At 39.6% G+C, this 16,975-nt stretch overlaps 1 protein-coding gene across 1 annotated transcript in view; it reads right to left on the bottom strand.

Annotated features, from left to right (window-relative positions):
- Positions 1–1,767: 1,767 nt before the first annotated feature.
- The window catches only part of CLVS2 (clavesin 2), a 51,292-nt gene continuing 36,084 nt past the window's right edge, over positions 1,768–16,975 (bottom strand). Inside the window, exons 3-5 of the mRNA XM_072857898.1 lie at positions 9,801–9,911; positions 6,568–6,788; positions 1,768–1,887 (exon numbers count right to left, since the gene is read on the bottom strand). Coding sequence (XP_072713999.1) covers positions 1,800–1,887; positions 6,568–6,788; positions 9,801–9,911 — 420 coding nt within the window. The 3' untranslated portion in view covers positions 1,768–1,799. The remainder of the gene's footprint in view (positions 1,888–6,567; positions 6,789–9,800; positions 9,912–16,975) is intronic.

Genomic DNA, 16,975 nt, shown 5'->3' with positions numbered 1-16,975 from the left:
AGCTGCCACCACAGGAGTTACAGCTAAACTCTGAGACAACACGCTTCCAAGATTTCACTCTCCACTCTCTCCTAACTCATCCCAGCCTACTAAATCTTACAGCTGCAATCATCCTGGGCGAGGAGAGGTGACCTACTACCGGTGACTTGAAACTTCAGTGATCACTGAAGTGATGGAAGAATTTCTTTAAACTCTGGCGCTTGGGAGGTGGGGTTGCTGTGAGCTATCTATCTCCTCCACTGTGGTCAGTGTATTCTTAACTAATCCCTGCATTGCCCGGATATGCTCTTACAATACCTCTAACTATCCAGATGTCTTGGTGGGCTCTCTCTGTCTTCTCACTCTGATTGCAGAGTTAGATCCTAATAAGAAATTACATTCTTGCCTCAGCATACAACAGGCTGCACACACATCGGCCAGCACACAACAAAGATGACACAGCCCCTGCGTTTCAGCTGATTTACCCAATTCCTAGCAAAACCTGTTGCCCTTTTGAGGTAAAACGTATTTCTCTATTATGGCACATGTTCAGTATACACAGTTACACTACAACCAAAACAAAAGTGTCCTAAACACATAGGCTGAGATGTTTGACTACAACTTATTCATATTAATCCTTGCTTGGAGTGGGATGCTGTTGTTCTATGGAAAGTTCTACTATATTAATAATGACATTGTCTCAATATACAATCTATAATATATCTAAGTACATTGAATAGGTATGATTTCTTGTATAAACCTTCAATTAAATATACTTGTCTAACAATGTCACCTTGTATGCTTGTCAGAGATTGGTAAAAATATATATATGTATCCAGTCTCCCAGTGCACAGGATTCAGTGATTAACTTTTAACCTCTGCTGCCAGGCTTTACTTTCAAATACTGGTCATTATGCTGTATTTAGAGGACTAGTTTCTCATTCCAAGGGAGAACAGAGTTCTGGAAAAATTCTTGATGTGCACCCAAAAAGCAAGAGAAGTAACTCCAATGTGTCCCGCATTACAACACCCAGGTTAGGGTAACAAGTCAGGTTACTTGCGAACTGTAAATGAAAAGTTAAGGAAGAAACCTCCCAGATCCATACAGCCAAACAACAAAGCTGTCAAGGAGTTGGTTCCAGCTCACCTCTTATCTTTTTCACAATGCTACATGGTTTATGCTAAATCACAATCCTAAGCCACAACATTATTTAGGAAATCAGTTCCTACAGTCAGGAAATATTCAACCGTTTACAGCATCTCCAAGTTCTTAATCCCCTTTGCACACTACATGAGCATTGCAGAGAGAAAACAAAACAGCAGTCAATATGCTAGCTGCAATATGGCTTCCTATGAGAAGGCCAACATTTAATTGGCTTTGATATTTTTCCTTGTCCAGTATGTCTTTCTCTGTGTGTATGTGTGTGCATGTGTGAGCGTGCACATGTTTTCTTCTCTTTTTTTATGGTGCACTTCACTGACATATTTAATAGTCACTCATTTCCATAGCATTTGTTTACCATAACTTACAAAGTCAAATTGGAGGATTATATTGTATTTACAAACAAGTTGGCACTTACAGAATAAATTATTGATTCCTCTTTATTTTTTATTTCATTTTATTTCCTTTTTCCTTCTCTTCTTTTTCACCCCAGGGCATCCAGCATTCAGGCAGAATAGTAAAACCTCCTGCCTGCTGCCATTATGCTACATTAACGTGAGTAAATAGGATTCCAGCTGGTACACTCTTTCCCAATGGTTTGCTTGTTGCTGAGAGGCAGTGCCTTCCACCTCAGTTCATGCCCGATGCTCAGGACCTGTTAGTCAAGTGAAAGCAAAGGCTGCATGTTTTCTTCCTCATTCTTATCCATGCGTTTCAGCACCCCAGGATCCACAACTGACTGAGACCTGCAGAGGGATAACATGTTTATTTGACATTTCTAGATCAAGACAAATGAGGGTAAACCTCAGCTTTCTTTTGTTTATTTTCATTTCTGCTAGGGCTTAAAAATAATGGTACAGCATTACCCAAGCATCTGATCATTGCGAATGGTCGGAAAATACCCTCACGGAGTGATTATATGCCTTTAAAGGACTGGTTTGTGGATATAGGAGCAAAAGGTGGAATAAAGGGGATCCTCTTTTCTTCAGTGAAAGAGTGAAGCAGGGTGCATCCTCAGCACACAACGGAGGGCAAACTAAGCTGTCTTTTGCACTGACTTAAGCAGTGACCCTCTCTACCAGAAGCTTATATGGCACTGGGCTGGTAAAGAAGGTACAATTCAGCCACCCAGCTGGCTAATGGCACACTGCAATTTGTGGCATGTGTTAGCTGGAAGCACAAGTTGCTCCTTTCCTGAATAGCACTTAAATGCAACAGTGCGAGCTCCTAAGCCAACCCTAGGGAATCGTGCCATGGCCAGCAGGATTTCTGGAGCAGTGGACACATCTGTCAAACTCACTTATCAGCTCAACTAAACAGAGCAGAGAAGGAAGGGAAGTAAGGGAAATTCAATGATGATTGTAAAATTTCTCCAGATTCTCTGATTCAGCACGGAGGCATAACACTGGTGCTGGTACCCTGCAACAGCCATGTGTGAGGGAAAAAGAGGAAACCCCAACCTCCAGCAAAATCAAAATGCTCCATTAAAACCAAAGCCCGAAGTGTTAAGATGGGGTCTTACATCACCTATGTCTCAGCTTGTCAAAAAGCAGACACTTCTGGGGTACAGTAAAAGCAACCCTTGTTAGATGTTTCCCTTAGTGAGACGAATCTCATGCTAGAAATGCCTATTTTTCTTCCTTTCTGTAAAGATTTTTGATGGCTAGAGCATGTGTATGTCTTTACAGTGTAGGCATCTATTTTTGATCAGTGGAAGCACACTGTGACTGCAGCATTGCTACAGATTTGCCCATTTGGAGGGTTACAGCACAGAGAAAAACCTTTATGAATTCTGACCTCTCCTAAGATAAACATACAGCATAAATCCCCCACTCTTATAAACTGGCATCATCCACTGAAACCAATGAATGAGGCTGATAGCAGGAGACAATTTGGTCTTTCTCAAAAAATCTAAAGAAAACCTTCAAAAACACAAGAAAAAACATCTGAATTAAAGCCTAGGTGAAAACTTCAAACACAAGGATATTTTCTAATAATACTTACCACATTCTCTTACTAATGCTTTAGCAAAAGAAAATTAGCTTTAGAAATCTGATGGTCTCTCTTGTGATAACCGTATTAAAAATTTTTAATTAAAACTGTACAATAACCCTCATCTAGAATGCTCGTCAGTTCCTCAGGCAGAAAACTAAACCACTGAATTAATTTTTAATTTTTTTTAAATCTTCACAAGGTACCATGCCAATGCAAAGCTGATTGAAAATTTGCTGGTAGGAAGCTGTACTCCTGGAAAATCCAGTTCATCGAGATAAAAAATGCTGTGGAAGTGTACTAATTTCAAAGGATACCCAACTGATTGTAAGTACTAATAGCAGACTGACCCTTTTTTCTAGGCTGATAATGTCTGAGCAGCCAAGGTTTCCAGTTCTCATCTGGGGAACTGAAGGGGAGCTGGAAAGGCTGCAAACCTGGCCTCAAATTCCCAGTGAGGTGGTTTTGGCCGCAAACTCCCAGGGCCTCCAAACTCCCTGATGCCAAGGAGGATGTGAAAATGGAACTGCACAAGCCCTGATCTATGGCTTGTAAGCTCAGGAGACTAATTGCCTTGAAGAAGGAGAAATCATTTTTATTCAGTTTTAAATCAACATTTAGTGTCATGTTTCATTCCATTCAGCAGCGATTCATGAATGAAGGTATGCAAAAAGAAAAACATTTGTGTAAGTCTATAGCACCTTCTAGCTACATCTCCCAGATAACTTTACAGATGTTACTGAATAAATTCCCACAAAACACAGTAGGACAGAGTTGTACTACAAAGCTTCATTGCAGAGCTGAGGAACCAAAGCCACACACAGATACTCTGCAAAGCTGATCAACACAGACATCTGCCCTGCAGGGTGGGGTGAAAAGAGGATGCAGGTCTCCAGCTGGGTGCTTCAGTCGTGAGAGACACAGGTGGACACAGCCACAGGCTAAACATGACTGCTGAGACAGCTGCAATGGTGCCACCTGACGTGAACATGTTCTCCCCAGAGGTCTGTGCTACAGGTGGGATTAATTCCTCCTTAACTCCACCACCCTTCCCACAAACAGCGTTCCTTTCAAGTAGAGATCGTCCAATTCACCAAAAGTTCAAGGAGATCTGGAGGAACGTCACTGGTTCATATGGGGGCAAAAATGAGTAACAAAGAAATGAATTCTCAGTAGGATTTTGATTTAAGGATATTCTTTCAGAGCAATAAACTAATTTTAAAATGGCAAGCCAAATTAAACAAGGTAAGTGTTGGAGATCTGCTAGATGCCTGTGAAATTTGTTCTAAGAAGTTAAGCATTTTTCATTGACTTACTGTCATGGGGTTTTATATGTTAAAAACCTTCTTCTGCACTAACATACCATGCTCAGTGTGGTTTTAAACTGAGACAATCCATCAGGTGCTGAATTCAAGTTAAATTTAATTTTTAGTGAAATAGAGTTTATCTGTTTTACCTTAAGTTTTGTATTTCTGTTTTAACACAGTCTGTGCACTTAATACATCAAAGTCCTGGGACTTTCTCTCCATCTTACTACCACTCCCTTCTACTTGATACTAGTACAGTAAGTCTACTTAGTACTTTTTATATTCAACAGCTGGGAAGGAGGATTCCAGCAGGTGCTGCAGACACGCTAACTGAAAAAGAATGCGAAGAAGGTGAGGAAATTTCAGCTCAATAGTATGTAGATACAAATTTCAACACGCAGTACGTCTCCTACTGTGTCAGCTAACCCAGACTGAATGAAAGTAGATTTGAAGTTTACACAGAAGTGTAATTCTACATGAAGGATTTTTCAAGCACAAGTTAAATGAAAATAAAACAGGTAAGTGTGAGAAAGTATTCTTCAAGAAAGAATGAAGAATCTGGTCAATCCACTACTTTTCTGTTTAATAACGTGCTTGCCCAGGATAGTCTGGAAAATTCTGCACCAAAGGGTCTTGTCATAGGCCTTCTCATGTTTTTTTGTTGCATCCTTGGAAAAAGCTATTTACTCTCATGACCATTTAGCAAGATTAAGACTTCTACATTTCAGCTCCTAAATTCCATCCTTCTCTCCAAGACAGATTCTCTATTGCCTCATAATTCTTGTATTACATGCAAATCATATATAAATGTATTGCTCACTTTTCCCCTTCCCCTGGCTTTTTCCTGTCCCATTTTCTCCATTAGTTGTATTAATTGCATCTTGACGCATCTTGTGTCATATGGCTTCAGGACCTTTTTTAACTTCTTATCCTAGTTCATTCCCATCCAGTCTCTTGCTATTTCCTACTTTCAGTGCACTGTAGGTTTTTTCCAACACAAAATCCCCAAACTTCACTGCTGTTTTTCTATTTTATTCCTATGGCAATCTCCTGTTGTCTCCTCTCTATTTCCCAAAAAATGTCTCCCTTTCAAACTGCACTGTCCTCCCCAGTCTATGCAACACTTTCCAGCCAAAATCATCTTCCTGGCTGAGGAGTCTGAAAATATTTTATCCTCTTTGATCTGCTTCCAGAGTCTCTCTCCCTTTTGCATCAAATGCCATCTCCTGAAACTGAATTCTCAGCTTAGCATATTCTGACTTAATTTTAATGACTTTATATATTGTTTTCTGCCCTGTTTGTTCTCTTCTGATTCATTGCTAGGCCTACCCCTTATGAGCTGCACTCGGACTTTTGCTGCCCTGCTCATCCTTTTCTATCACCCTGCTGTAATCTTTCCCCTTTCTCTTCTACTGCCCTGGCAAGGTTGGACCAGGTTTACTCCTCCCAGGTGAATCACCTCACTGCTTCCACAGTTACTGGAGAGGTAACTAACCTCTCCCTATACTTTACTTTATTTTGAATGGTAAAATGCAGCAAGCATTATACTGTATCTTCACAAAGAGAAGAATATCAGAACGCCAGGATGTTTACCAGACCCGAGCATAACAATTGGCACTGATTTTTGTCCTGGTTCTCCTCATTACTTTTTCTCATGCTGTGTGCAGTCACTGTGACTGACAGTTCAGATGCTGTAAATGTTCTGGCACCTACAGGCTGGTGGATACCAGGCACTAGGCTATGGGATGGAGGAAGGTAAGAGTTATCATCACCACCCAGCTGGATAATTGGCCCCAGTTTATACTCTGCACTGAGGCTCACTCTAGCTAGCACTGTCTCTCTAATACTTATTGTAGGCTGGGGTGGGATATCAGCTTATTCCAAAAACAGTATTGTATACACTACCTATATGGCACCACAGAAATAATTAGCTGTACTGAGCTCACAACTCGCTGAGCTCACAATAATCAACACTATGGTCTATAATCAACAGTGATCTTAAGAAAGGAAAAAGAACAGTCCTCATATATAATAAACTGGGGGAACTACCTGCAGTTTCATAAAAGAGGAGGAAGGCAAATGTTAACCTCATGGCAATACTAGAAGACCACAGTACTTCTAACCCACCTTTTCATGGATTTGGGGGAGAGGTCCTTTTCTATATCCTTTGCAGGAGTGTTGTAGGAGTCCACATTGCATTCACTGTCATCATCGTATTCATGGTCAAGCAGTGTTCTTGCCCATGTCCCCATGTCGTAGGGGGGCAACATTCCTCCAAACTCTGAAGGCAGGATCTCAGGGTGTATTAGCTGATGCAGGCTGTTGAGGTTATTACCATGCAGAAATATCTGTATGTACACATGCAGGTAAAAACAAAGCAGTATCACAAAAATCATCAAAGCCCAAATTACATCATCATTATTAGAGGATATTGTACAGTTCCAATATTCTAGCTGTGTTGGGCTAACAGAGATGGCCACCAAGACACATATCGCCTCTGCCTTAAGCATGGTCATACTATGTTCATAAACCTACAAACTGATTAAAGCATAAATGCCTTTAAATGTCTGCAGGACAAGGGGCCTAAGGAGGGTAAGAACTGATGTCAGGTAACTAGATGGACTGAAGATTAGACAGACAGACTGCCTATCTCTTTTTATTTGCTTTCCCTAATCCTGTGAATTAAATTAAGGGAATAAATTAAGACCATAAATAATAAATAAAATTAGTATTCACCATATACATTAAGGAATATTTATTGACTTTCAGCATCCAGCCATGAGTTCTATAAATAAGATCAATAGCGCAGTGTAATGAAAACTCCACTGGAAAGATTTTCTTCCTTGATGTGGTGGTACTAGTAACTACCATCCATACTTGACAATATATGAAATAAGTAATAACAGCTCAATAATATCTGTGACAACAATAAGGGAATAGTTGATGGACTACTTGATATTTGCCATCAGTGTTTTGGTAGACTGATTTATTTTCAGATATGCTTTACATTTATATAAATGTAAATGTATATGAATACTTGTATTTGTGTTTATATTTAATCTTATTGTTTCTTCTCAGAGACCTGGAATGTGTGCCCAATGAGCACTAGAAACAGAGCACCTCTGGATTTGGACAGCCTTCTCCCACACATACTAGGGACCTGCAGACCTTCCACTGGGAGGAAATGCCTGCTCTTGGGTATGGCTACACAGACAGCTCACAGCAGCTATTTCTAGACTAGCAAGTAAGATGGGTCAGGATTCACTCTTTGGGACTAGGAGCAAGTGCCATGACACAGTTCACATCCACGTGGTTAAATTCCTTTCATCTCCAGAACAAGCTCACCTCATCCATACTGCTCACTGGTCCATGCCATCCCCAAATTGTTCCCGGGCAACATCTAAGAAAGCACCGGCTGGCACCAGCCAGTACCATGCCAGAAAGTGCCCGTACAATTAAACAGTAGGAATGGCAACGCCCAGCCCTTTTTAATTTACTAGCGCTGAAGTAGCCAGGAAGGCAAGGTAGGATGTTGCCTCCAAACAGCTGTACGCTGCCTCTCGTTCCCCACAGGGCAGGCAGAGGTGTGCGCACAGACAGACATCAAGCACTATCAATTCACATCCCACTTCACCTTGCAGGGACTTCTCTGGGCAGCTATACCCCTAGCATGATTTATCAAGAGTTAAATTCAAAAGGCAGAAAGACAAAAAGACCAAATATATGCTTGTCTTGTATTGCTTATTTCAGCCCATCTTCCAGTCAGCTGTGGAGACAGGAAGCTTAATACGACCATGCAAACCCAGTAATGTTCTTCCATCTCACAAAGGAATTGATCCTTGTGTGAAAGAACAACTATTAATGGCGAAAGTAATTTGTTTTATGGTGCCTTTCCAACCGAATGTTTCACTTCTTAGCAATTGTTTTTATACATGCCTAGTACTACATTGATCTGAATATAGCTATCAGTTGCAAATCCACCGGGCATATTAAAAAAATACAAAATAATTCAGGATAAACACAACAGTCAAATAACGAGCCTGATAAAATTCTGAAGAGAATTCTGTTGGGTCTGGGGTTTTTTTCAGTCATTTGTTCTGTCTCTCAAGGTTTTTTTAAAGCTGATTTTAAATTTTACATGCTGGGCGTAACTTTCACATTTTGACACTAAGTTTTGGACCCTAAATCGGTATTTAACCACCTGACTACTTCTTATAGGTATTCAATATTGGCAAAAACAGTTGTAAAAGGTCAGCATTTCTGAAAATATATGCCACTGATTCAGGTGTCTAAATAAAAATTTAGATGCTAACTGATAAGCACCCATGTTCAGCTGCCTTGTCACTTATTTTTAATGTTGTAACACACCCATGAGCTGTACTTTACTCCCTGGTTATGCATATACAGCACTTGACTTAAAAAGGCCTCAAACATATCTGGCACTATAATGCTCTTTGTTGAAGCTGTAGTCAACGGAGTGCAACTGAATCCTGCAAAATGGGTTTTCATTTGCATATTTATAACAGATATTACATAAAAGGCTTTGTGATCTATAGTTCAAAATCTGTGAATACCAGAGGCCTCTCAAGCATAATCTGTCAGTAAAAAACAGCTAAACACCAAGGATCATTGCAGCCTTGGATGCTGTGTTTGAGGAGAGAAAATATAGAGTTGCTTAGAGAGCTGATCCCATTTAAAAAAAAAAAAAAAGTCACATTCTTTGTAGTGGCTTTGTACATGATGCTGATTGTGTTTTCCTGGATGACAAACTTCCTGTTACAGAAATAATATCAGTCTATGTGCTATCACCACCAAGCTCTAATTTAATTGCACTGATGCAAATGCTGCAAATTCAGCAACATCTCAGAGACTGCTCATGTTTATGCACAGATGCATGCACACAAATTTCCTTTCATTGGCTTTCATTCAAATCAGTATCTGCAAGCTACTATATACCAGCTGTGTATTTTCATTCATGCTAATATCAAGGAAATCACACTAGGAAAGGACTTCGTACTCGCTACCTCTGTTCTTAAAAGAAAGACAAAAATAATTTTAATAGTAATCGGATTGAATGGAATCTTAATAGAAACTGTAATGTTGACAATATCTTTATATAACCCAGAGGAAAGCATATGCTTACATTTTAAAATACACTTAAGTGCACTGCTTGACTGTGTCCTTAAAGGATAATGCTGTATAAGTTTCTAAAACAGTTAAAGACACTCTTTACAATGCATATGTATTTAAATACTTTCCACCAATAGCAAGCTGATATATTGTGTATATCTACTTTATTAGACCATGATACATCTGCTGACTACAGCTGCCAGGTAGTGGACAATTAAACAGAAGAATACCCTTTTTCGTGTCTTCTCCTTTAAAAAGGGCCGTATAACTGTGTAGAGGGCATGGATATACCACGGCTGATTGACGAAATGTATTCCTCCAAACCGAGCTGGAAAACTGTCCTGTATGTCACAAAACAAATACATACAATGTGAATTGACTCTTAACAGAAGTTGCACATGCATCAAATCATTTTTTTTATGCTGAATGCTTTCATTTTAATAATAAACCTTAAACAAGAAGAAACTTTCTTCAAAATTGTGTCCTCTCAGTTGAGTTCCAACCTTCCACATCAAGCAGCAACACACCCTGGACAGAGCGGTGAGGAAGCGTGCTGAGACAGCTACAGTATTCGAATAAAGGCACGGCATTTCTAACCTCCAGAAATGCTTTAAACATTTATGATTTGCCCATAATCCATCTACACAACATATTTTTCTCTTTTCCACTTATACAGATTTTATTCATTTTTAATACTAACCATCCCAACTCTTCCAGTGTCATTGAAGAGCACTAGAAACGTCCCTCTTATGTCCACCTTAAAAAGAAAGTGTAAATCTAAACTATTATTCAAAATGTCTCCAGTATTATCCATATTTCATAAAACTGAGAATGCATTAAACATTATGCATAAACTGTTATGCAATATCCATGACAGTAATTCTTGTCACATAGTCAGAAGCCTTCTGGGAGCTTAAATGTAAGGATAGAATATCTGTATTGAACCAATGACTTCTTTTTTCTTACTGAAAAACACAAGGGGCAGACAACTCACTAGGAAAGATTCTGATCTGCATTTTCAATTTCTAAGTCAAGAGAATATGCCAGAGGGTTTGGCAGTTTGAAGAGGGCAGCCACTCTGTCCTGGAATACTATTGCCAAATTCATCACATGTCCTCATTTTGTCTTTGCCTGGTTGATCATAAGCTCAAACAATGCAATAACCTGCTGCCATCTCCTACGTTGCCTACAGTTACTGAGCAAGGAAGCAAGAGGTGTAAACAGGCTTGTAAATTGACGCGTGTCCCCTTTTGTTTTCAAGGGTTATGTCAGAACCTTCTCGGTGTTTAGTTACGCAGACTTACTAAATGAATGGCTTTCATTTGAACCCTTATTCAACAGGTGGTCCACTCTAGGCAGCCATGGTAGTCACTTAGATCAAAACCGTGTCCCTCACAGCAGCAGCAACTCCCATTTGACAGTACAGGTACAAACAAGGACATGTTTCCCACCTACACCTCCTCCTCCTCCTCCTGTGTGGATGCAGTAAAGGCAGCTTCAGGTCTGTGTCAGTGGGATCAGAGGCTCAAAAGGAGGCAATCCAATGGTTAGATGGGGCACTTGGTGCAAACAGACATATCTTGCCTCCTCTGGAGACAAGACAGCAGGCCATATAGAAGCATCCAACAGTCTAGATATAATCCATAAAGCAGCAATGAAACCACAGTGATTTAAGGTCATACAGCACACAGTAAAAAAATGGCCAAGAAAAAATCATAAGCTCTATCAACCAATCAAGAACTGTCAGATATGGAAGGCAGGAACTGTAGAAAGGAACACTTTAATGAAATGTTTCCAGATAGGAATACACTTTGAAAAAGTGCATGTGCCAAGGAACCTCCTTAGTTCTGCGAATGTGTACAGAGCTGTGGGAATAATGAAGCCTGAAGAGGTCACCTGCTCCTCTCAAACATACCATTCAAATACTGGCAGGCACTCCTAACCCAGGGAGTCTTTACATCAATCAGGGTGCCACCTGTCTCGAAACTGCAACGACTTGGTGGATTACCAGATGAAATATTTTCCATCAAGGAGGCAATGCCTTGACAATATTCTGCAGGGAGGATGACAGCTACAACACACACTACTAACATCTGGCTGGCCACAGCACAACAGTCAATGCAATTAACAGTCTATTTTAGCGATTTTCTCCAGAAACATTTGATTAACAACAGCCTTGAAATAAAACAATCATATTGCAAGACTGGGCTACAGAAGCCACAACTTGCTAAACGCCTAGTTCCTGTCAGTGCTGACTAAATGTCAGACAGGATGGTTGATAATTTGACATGTAATTCACCCTCTTCAATATCGTAAATCCCCAAACACCATTTTAAGAACACAACCTCTGATGTACAAAAGGTAGTAAATTATGTCCCTATCACAGCAATCCAATGAATCCATTAGGAAGAATAAATCATTGGATGACACCTTAACCTTTAGTTGCAGGAGATACCATTCATCTACAGAAGGTTGTGTTTATTTGGTTTATCATGGCGGCTGCTCCAGCAGAGAAGCCCCAGTGCAGCATGTCATGTACCATGCACAAAAGAGCATACACTAGACCTGCAGAAGACATCTTTTGCTAGTTTCATCTAGATGTCATTGAAGATATCTTCAGAGTTAACACTGGAATGGTAACTGTGTTAAGCCTTATGGGGGTCAAACACTTTTTACAATGTAGGCACTACGGAATACAGCAAAGTAAACCAGCCATTCCTGGCTGCATGCCTTCTAGCATGATATTATAAGCTTTTAAATTAATACAAATGTCCCAAAACTTACACACACAAAGTTAGTTATAAAACGTTTGTTTATTGCTCAAAAGATATCTCACACAGAAACTGAGGACAATTTGTGAATGAGAAGCTCTCAATAGGCAAACAGGTATTTGTATTCTACCGCGGGCTCAGAATGGATGGTTTTGTCAATACTCAGTTATTCATGAAGATATTAAATTTCTAGCAGGTAAAAGGAGTATCTTTACAAAGTACCACTTTGACACTTCCACTGTCTTTTTCTGCATCTTGGAATCCATTTACCTGAAGGGTCATGAATATATGTGGACTGATTCTCAAATAGAAGACGCCACTTAATATTAAAAGCCAATTTGTCTCAGTGTTTTTCATCAATTCTAAAGGCATTTTCCAGAACTGACTAAAGAAGTTGACTATTCATCGATTTCTGTAACTGAACTGAGGTGCCCAAATTCAGGAGCACTTCCTAAGGTGTAATTAGGAACCCCCAAAATTTGGGCCCAGAAAGAGAAAGGGTGATTTGGCCAGAATGATCCTGCATTGTAGACAGTGCTGGGTCTAAAATTCAAAAGCTGCTGAATGCAGATCCAAAATCCAATCTCAACAGCACCTGGTGAGAAAATAAAGAAGTGGAATAAGCAACTACAGCTGCTGGAGAAACAGGTGTCAGAAGGTTGTCTGGCTCTTCTCAGACGTATCTGATTTCTGCATGGGGATTTGCCAGACAGATGGCCATCCTACACAAACAGCAGGTAGGAATTTCTTCCAAATCACTGATTCTTGTGGGTTTTTACGTAGATTAAGTCACAAGTGTGGTGGCAGTCGCAACTGCCTCTGTAGACATATTGCACTTCAACAGAAAAGCCTGTAACCCATGAATCATCTGAATTCTAAGTAAAAAGAATCCCACGCCAGAAAACAGTAAGAAATGGAGATCAGCCATGAAGTAAGCTGTGCATTTGACTGGAAAAGTAATAAATCTGATGGGGTATTACCAAACCACTAAAAAGAACTAATTATATATACACAGTGCATGGATTTTTTTAGCGTTCACAATAACCTCTGATTATGCAGCAGAACACAACCTAAGCATACCTCTAATGAACAGAGTTTGGGACACGGCCACTCCCCAGACACAGGCAAGCAGGTAGTTACTATTAGGGACCACAGTTCTTGTGATACGAGGCCTCCAAGTGGCAATTAATAGTGGGCTGCAGAGGAAGAAGCAGACCCCTACACTACTGTTTGCAGGACAGGGCGACTACCAGTGCATGGCAGTAACTGACCTCTCCTCTAACATCTATAAGCCAGCGTTGGAGAATGACCCCAAGCAAACTTTATCACCGGGTTTCCATCTCCAATGACGTGGTTTTGCTCACTCACAGCACAGCAGTTTTACCTCTCTGCTGCGCATAATTTATACAACCTGTCTCCACAAGGTTCCTCTCAAAGGACCCAGCTGCTGTTGCCTGCTACTGCCCTCGGCACATGCTAGGAAGCCAGGTTTCTACTTGTTGGGACCACATCCCACCCTGTGCTGGACTCAGCCATCACCTGAGCCAGCTCTCTGGGTTTCATAGAAGGTCCCGCTGTGGCCAGCAGAAACTCTTACAGCACATGTAATAACAGCAAAGCCAGTGGATGACATTTTCAACAGTACCTAAGAGAAGAAAGTGACAAATTCCTACTGAAAATCAGTGTGAGTCTCCTTAGTGGTGTCAGAACTATTATCATAGAGATAATAAAAATGACCCACCTTTTTCATCATTACCAAATGCGAAAAATTAAAGAACTTCTTAAAGCCCACAGTATTCTCCACTCCTTGGGTATCGTGTCTACATTTAAACCTCTGAAGTCTACTTTTAAAGAATTAGCTCCCCCATCTGAAATCAGCATGGAAGTCAACTGTGTTTGCACAGCTCTTAGAAGTGGAGTCTTCAAAACCGCTGGGACTGCTGTGTGCCCACAGATGCATTGGCAGCCCAGCCACACCAGGGCCTCACAAGCATGCTGCACATCACCTGCAAATAGCCCGTCTGGACACACCTTGCTACATACTAACACTGCGAGAGTGCTTGGGCACCTATGCTCTGGGGTTGTGTTTGAGGGTTTGCTGCCCTTATGGGCAGTGAAACTGTTTTTGCAGACAGTCTAGAGGCATCCTTCAAAGGATGGTCTAGGCAAATATCATGAACACACTCACATGCTTTACTTAAGGCTGAACTTGAGTGCTGTGATGAATTCAGGCCGTAGCATCTGCAGGCAACAAGAGGCTACAGAGTCAAAACTGTGAAAATTGTATCTTCATAACAGGAGTTACAAGTTCAAAGATAGCATATTAAATTATTAGTATCTCAAACGTCACTTAAGAGTTATTCCTGAAGGTAATAAACTCAGGTCTCCTCCAGCTATTCAAAAAAGTCAAGCACTTCAGGGAGAAAAAAAAAATCACTACGATGAATCAAAATAGTATCTTCATAATGGAAAGCTCCACTAGAAAGACAATGAAACATTCTGTCTGATGCAAGATGCAGCACAACTAAACTTAATTTTTAGCATGTTAAAGAGAAAACTATGGAAAATTAGAGAAATAAAAGGTCTGATTAGAAGGAATATTTCACTTCCTTAGTACAACAAGAGCCGAATTACCAGAGGAACCAAGAGCCGTCCACATCAGGAAAGGAAAGCCAATCTTGCTCCCAAACTGTAACTTTCACTAAAGGTATGAAAGAACAACACATTCCTAACACCAAACTTCCTGCAGGCATCCATCCATGACAAACGTAATTGCAATGTCTCAAAACAAAGTAACTTGTGTGTCAGGACTGATCACCTGTGCTCAAGGCATGTCTTTAGACTGGGACTGTATCCAGTGGTATGGTAGGATGATAAAGAGACTGAAAAGTGTATTTGTAGAGTCTCAAAGAACTTGGATTGTTTTGTTTATGAAAACAAATACTGGAAGGCAGATGCTATCTATAAACACACTAGGGAGAAAAAATGAGAGGTGAGGACAGACCCTTTCAAAACAAAGGACAATGCTGACATCCAAACAATTGAGAAAAAGCTCACCCTGAACACAGCTAGACTGGAAAGTGGTAGAAAACTTTGAATCATCACACAGCCAACAAGTTTGGTGGGGAATAAGCAACCTAACTCATTTTGAGACAAAGATTACTAAATTATGAGTAAACTGAGCTTCAGGTTGTCTGTAACAACAGGAGACTTCACCTCTGTCCCTCTGTTTTAAAGCTCTTTAAGGTTCAGATCCAAAAAACTTTTCAGGTTTCAATGGTGGTGAAATTTTGCTTGATCCCTGGAATAGCTGTGTTAGTGATTTCCTCCTGTAAGACCATGACGTTGTTCTCTCCTAGCTAGAACTTTTGATTTTTATTAAACAATGTTGAACCATTTCTAAGACAAACAAAAAGTGCCCAAATAAATTTTTGTTACTGTGTTCAACCAAAAGAGCACTACCTAAAGGCAAATTAACATCATTCAGTGACATTCCTACAAAATAAGATTTAATTATCTAGAACTGGATGTTGTCATTTAAGCTAAGAAGCTTCCAGTGAAGCAATTTGACTTTTGGCAGTCCTCCTTTTCATTTCTATTAGTCATTTTATCTTACAGCTCATATAGAAATATGTTAAATTGAGTGAGATGAGAAGACCAATGGTATCCATCCAGTGAGAATATTGTTCTTTTTATTGAAGTATCTGTTTTAATTTCAAATAATCTTCCATCTTTCATTTCAATATGCTACTCATAAAAATTATATATTGGTTAAATTAATTAGGTGGATAGGGATTTAAAAGCCATCTGACCACATGTGTCTGCATATTTATATATAAATATAATAAAATTTAAAAATCTACATAGATTTTGTGCTTCCACTACTTGGATAAAGGGGTCAGATCACTCTCATTTTTTTAATTAGATGGGCTTGATAAAGAAAATATTTTATATAAAACCTCTCATTTTCATTTGACATTACTTTATTTTTGCAAATTAACTTCAAGAGGTTGTCACCTGATTTTTTAAAAAGTTTTAATCGGACATTGTGTGAAATTCTTTTAGCAATTTTTGCTTGTTTTGACAGGGACTTGGGGTTTGGGGTATTTTTTTCCCTTGGCTCATTTGTTTAGTTTGAACCTGGAAAAATAAAGGCTTTAATTTTAAAGAGGAAATGAAAAATGCTGTTTTCCAAGGCCAATTCTGCCTTCAACTACAAACACTGTCTCTTTTTTAATTCTAAGTAACACTTCATTTGGAATGTGAGATATTAAAAAGGAGGAAAAAAACCCAAAACTTTTTCACACCGTGATGCTGTTTCCAGATAGGCAAAGCCAGAAAACCAGTAAGAAAGATGGTAGAAGTAGGTTCTTCTATACTGTTTTCTTTTCCTGTGATGAAAATCATTCTTTACAATAGGCAATTATCAGATGGTGATTTTTTCTATGGAAATTCCCATAGGGGAAAAAAAATCCATTTTCCAGGCAGCTTGTGAATGTCTTATTAGATTAAGATTACAGACAAATGGAAAGAACACTATACTGCAAACTGCTGTGCATAAATATAGCAACAATACTTTCATAATGCTGGTGGAATAAAAATAATGCTGGGAATTACTGTTCATAAAAATGCCA

This window comes from Ciconia boyciana, chromosome 3 (genome assembly GCF_034638445.1).
Source record: "Ciconia boyciana chromosome 3, ASM3463844v1, whole genome shotgun sequence".
NCBI lineage: Eukaryota > Metazoa > Chordata > Aves > Ciconiiformes > Ciconiidae > Ciconia > Ciconia boyciana.
This window is presented reverse-complemented; position numbering and strand designations above follow the sequence as displayed.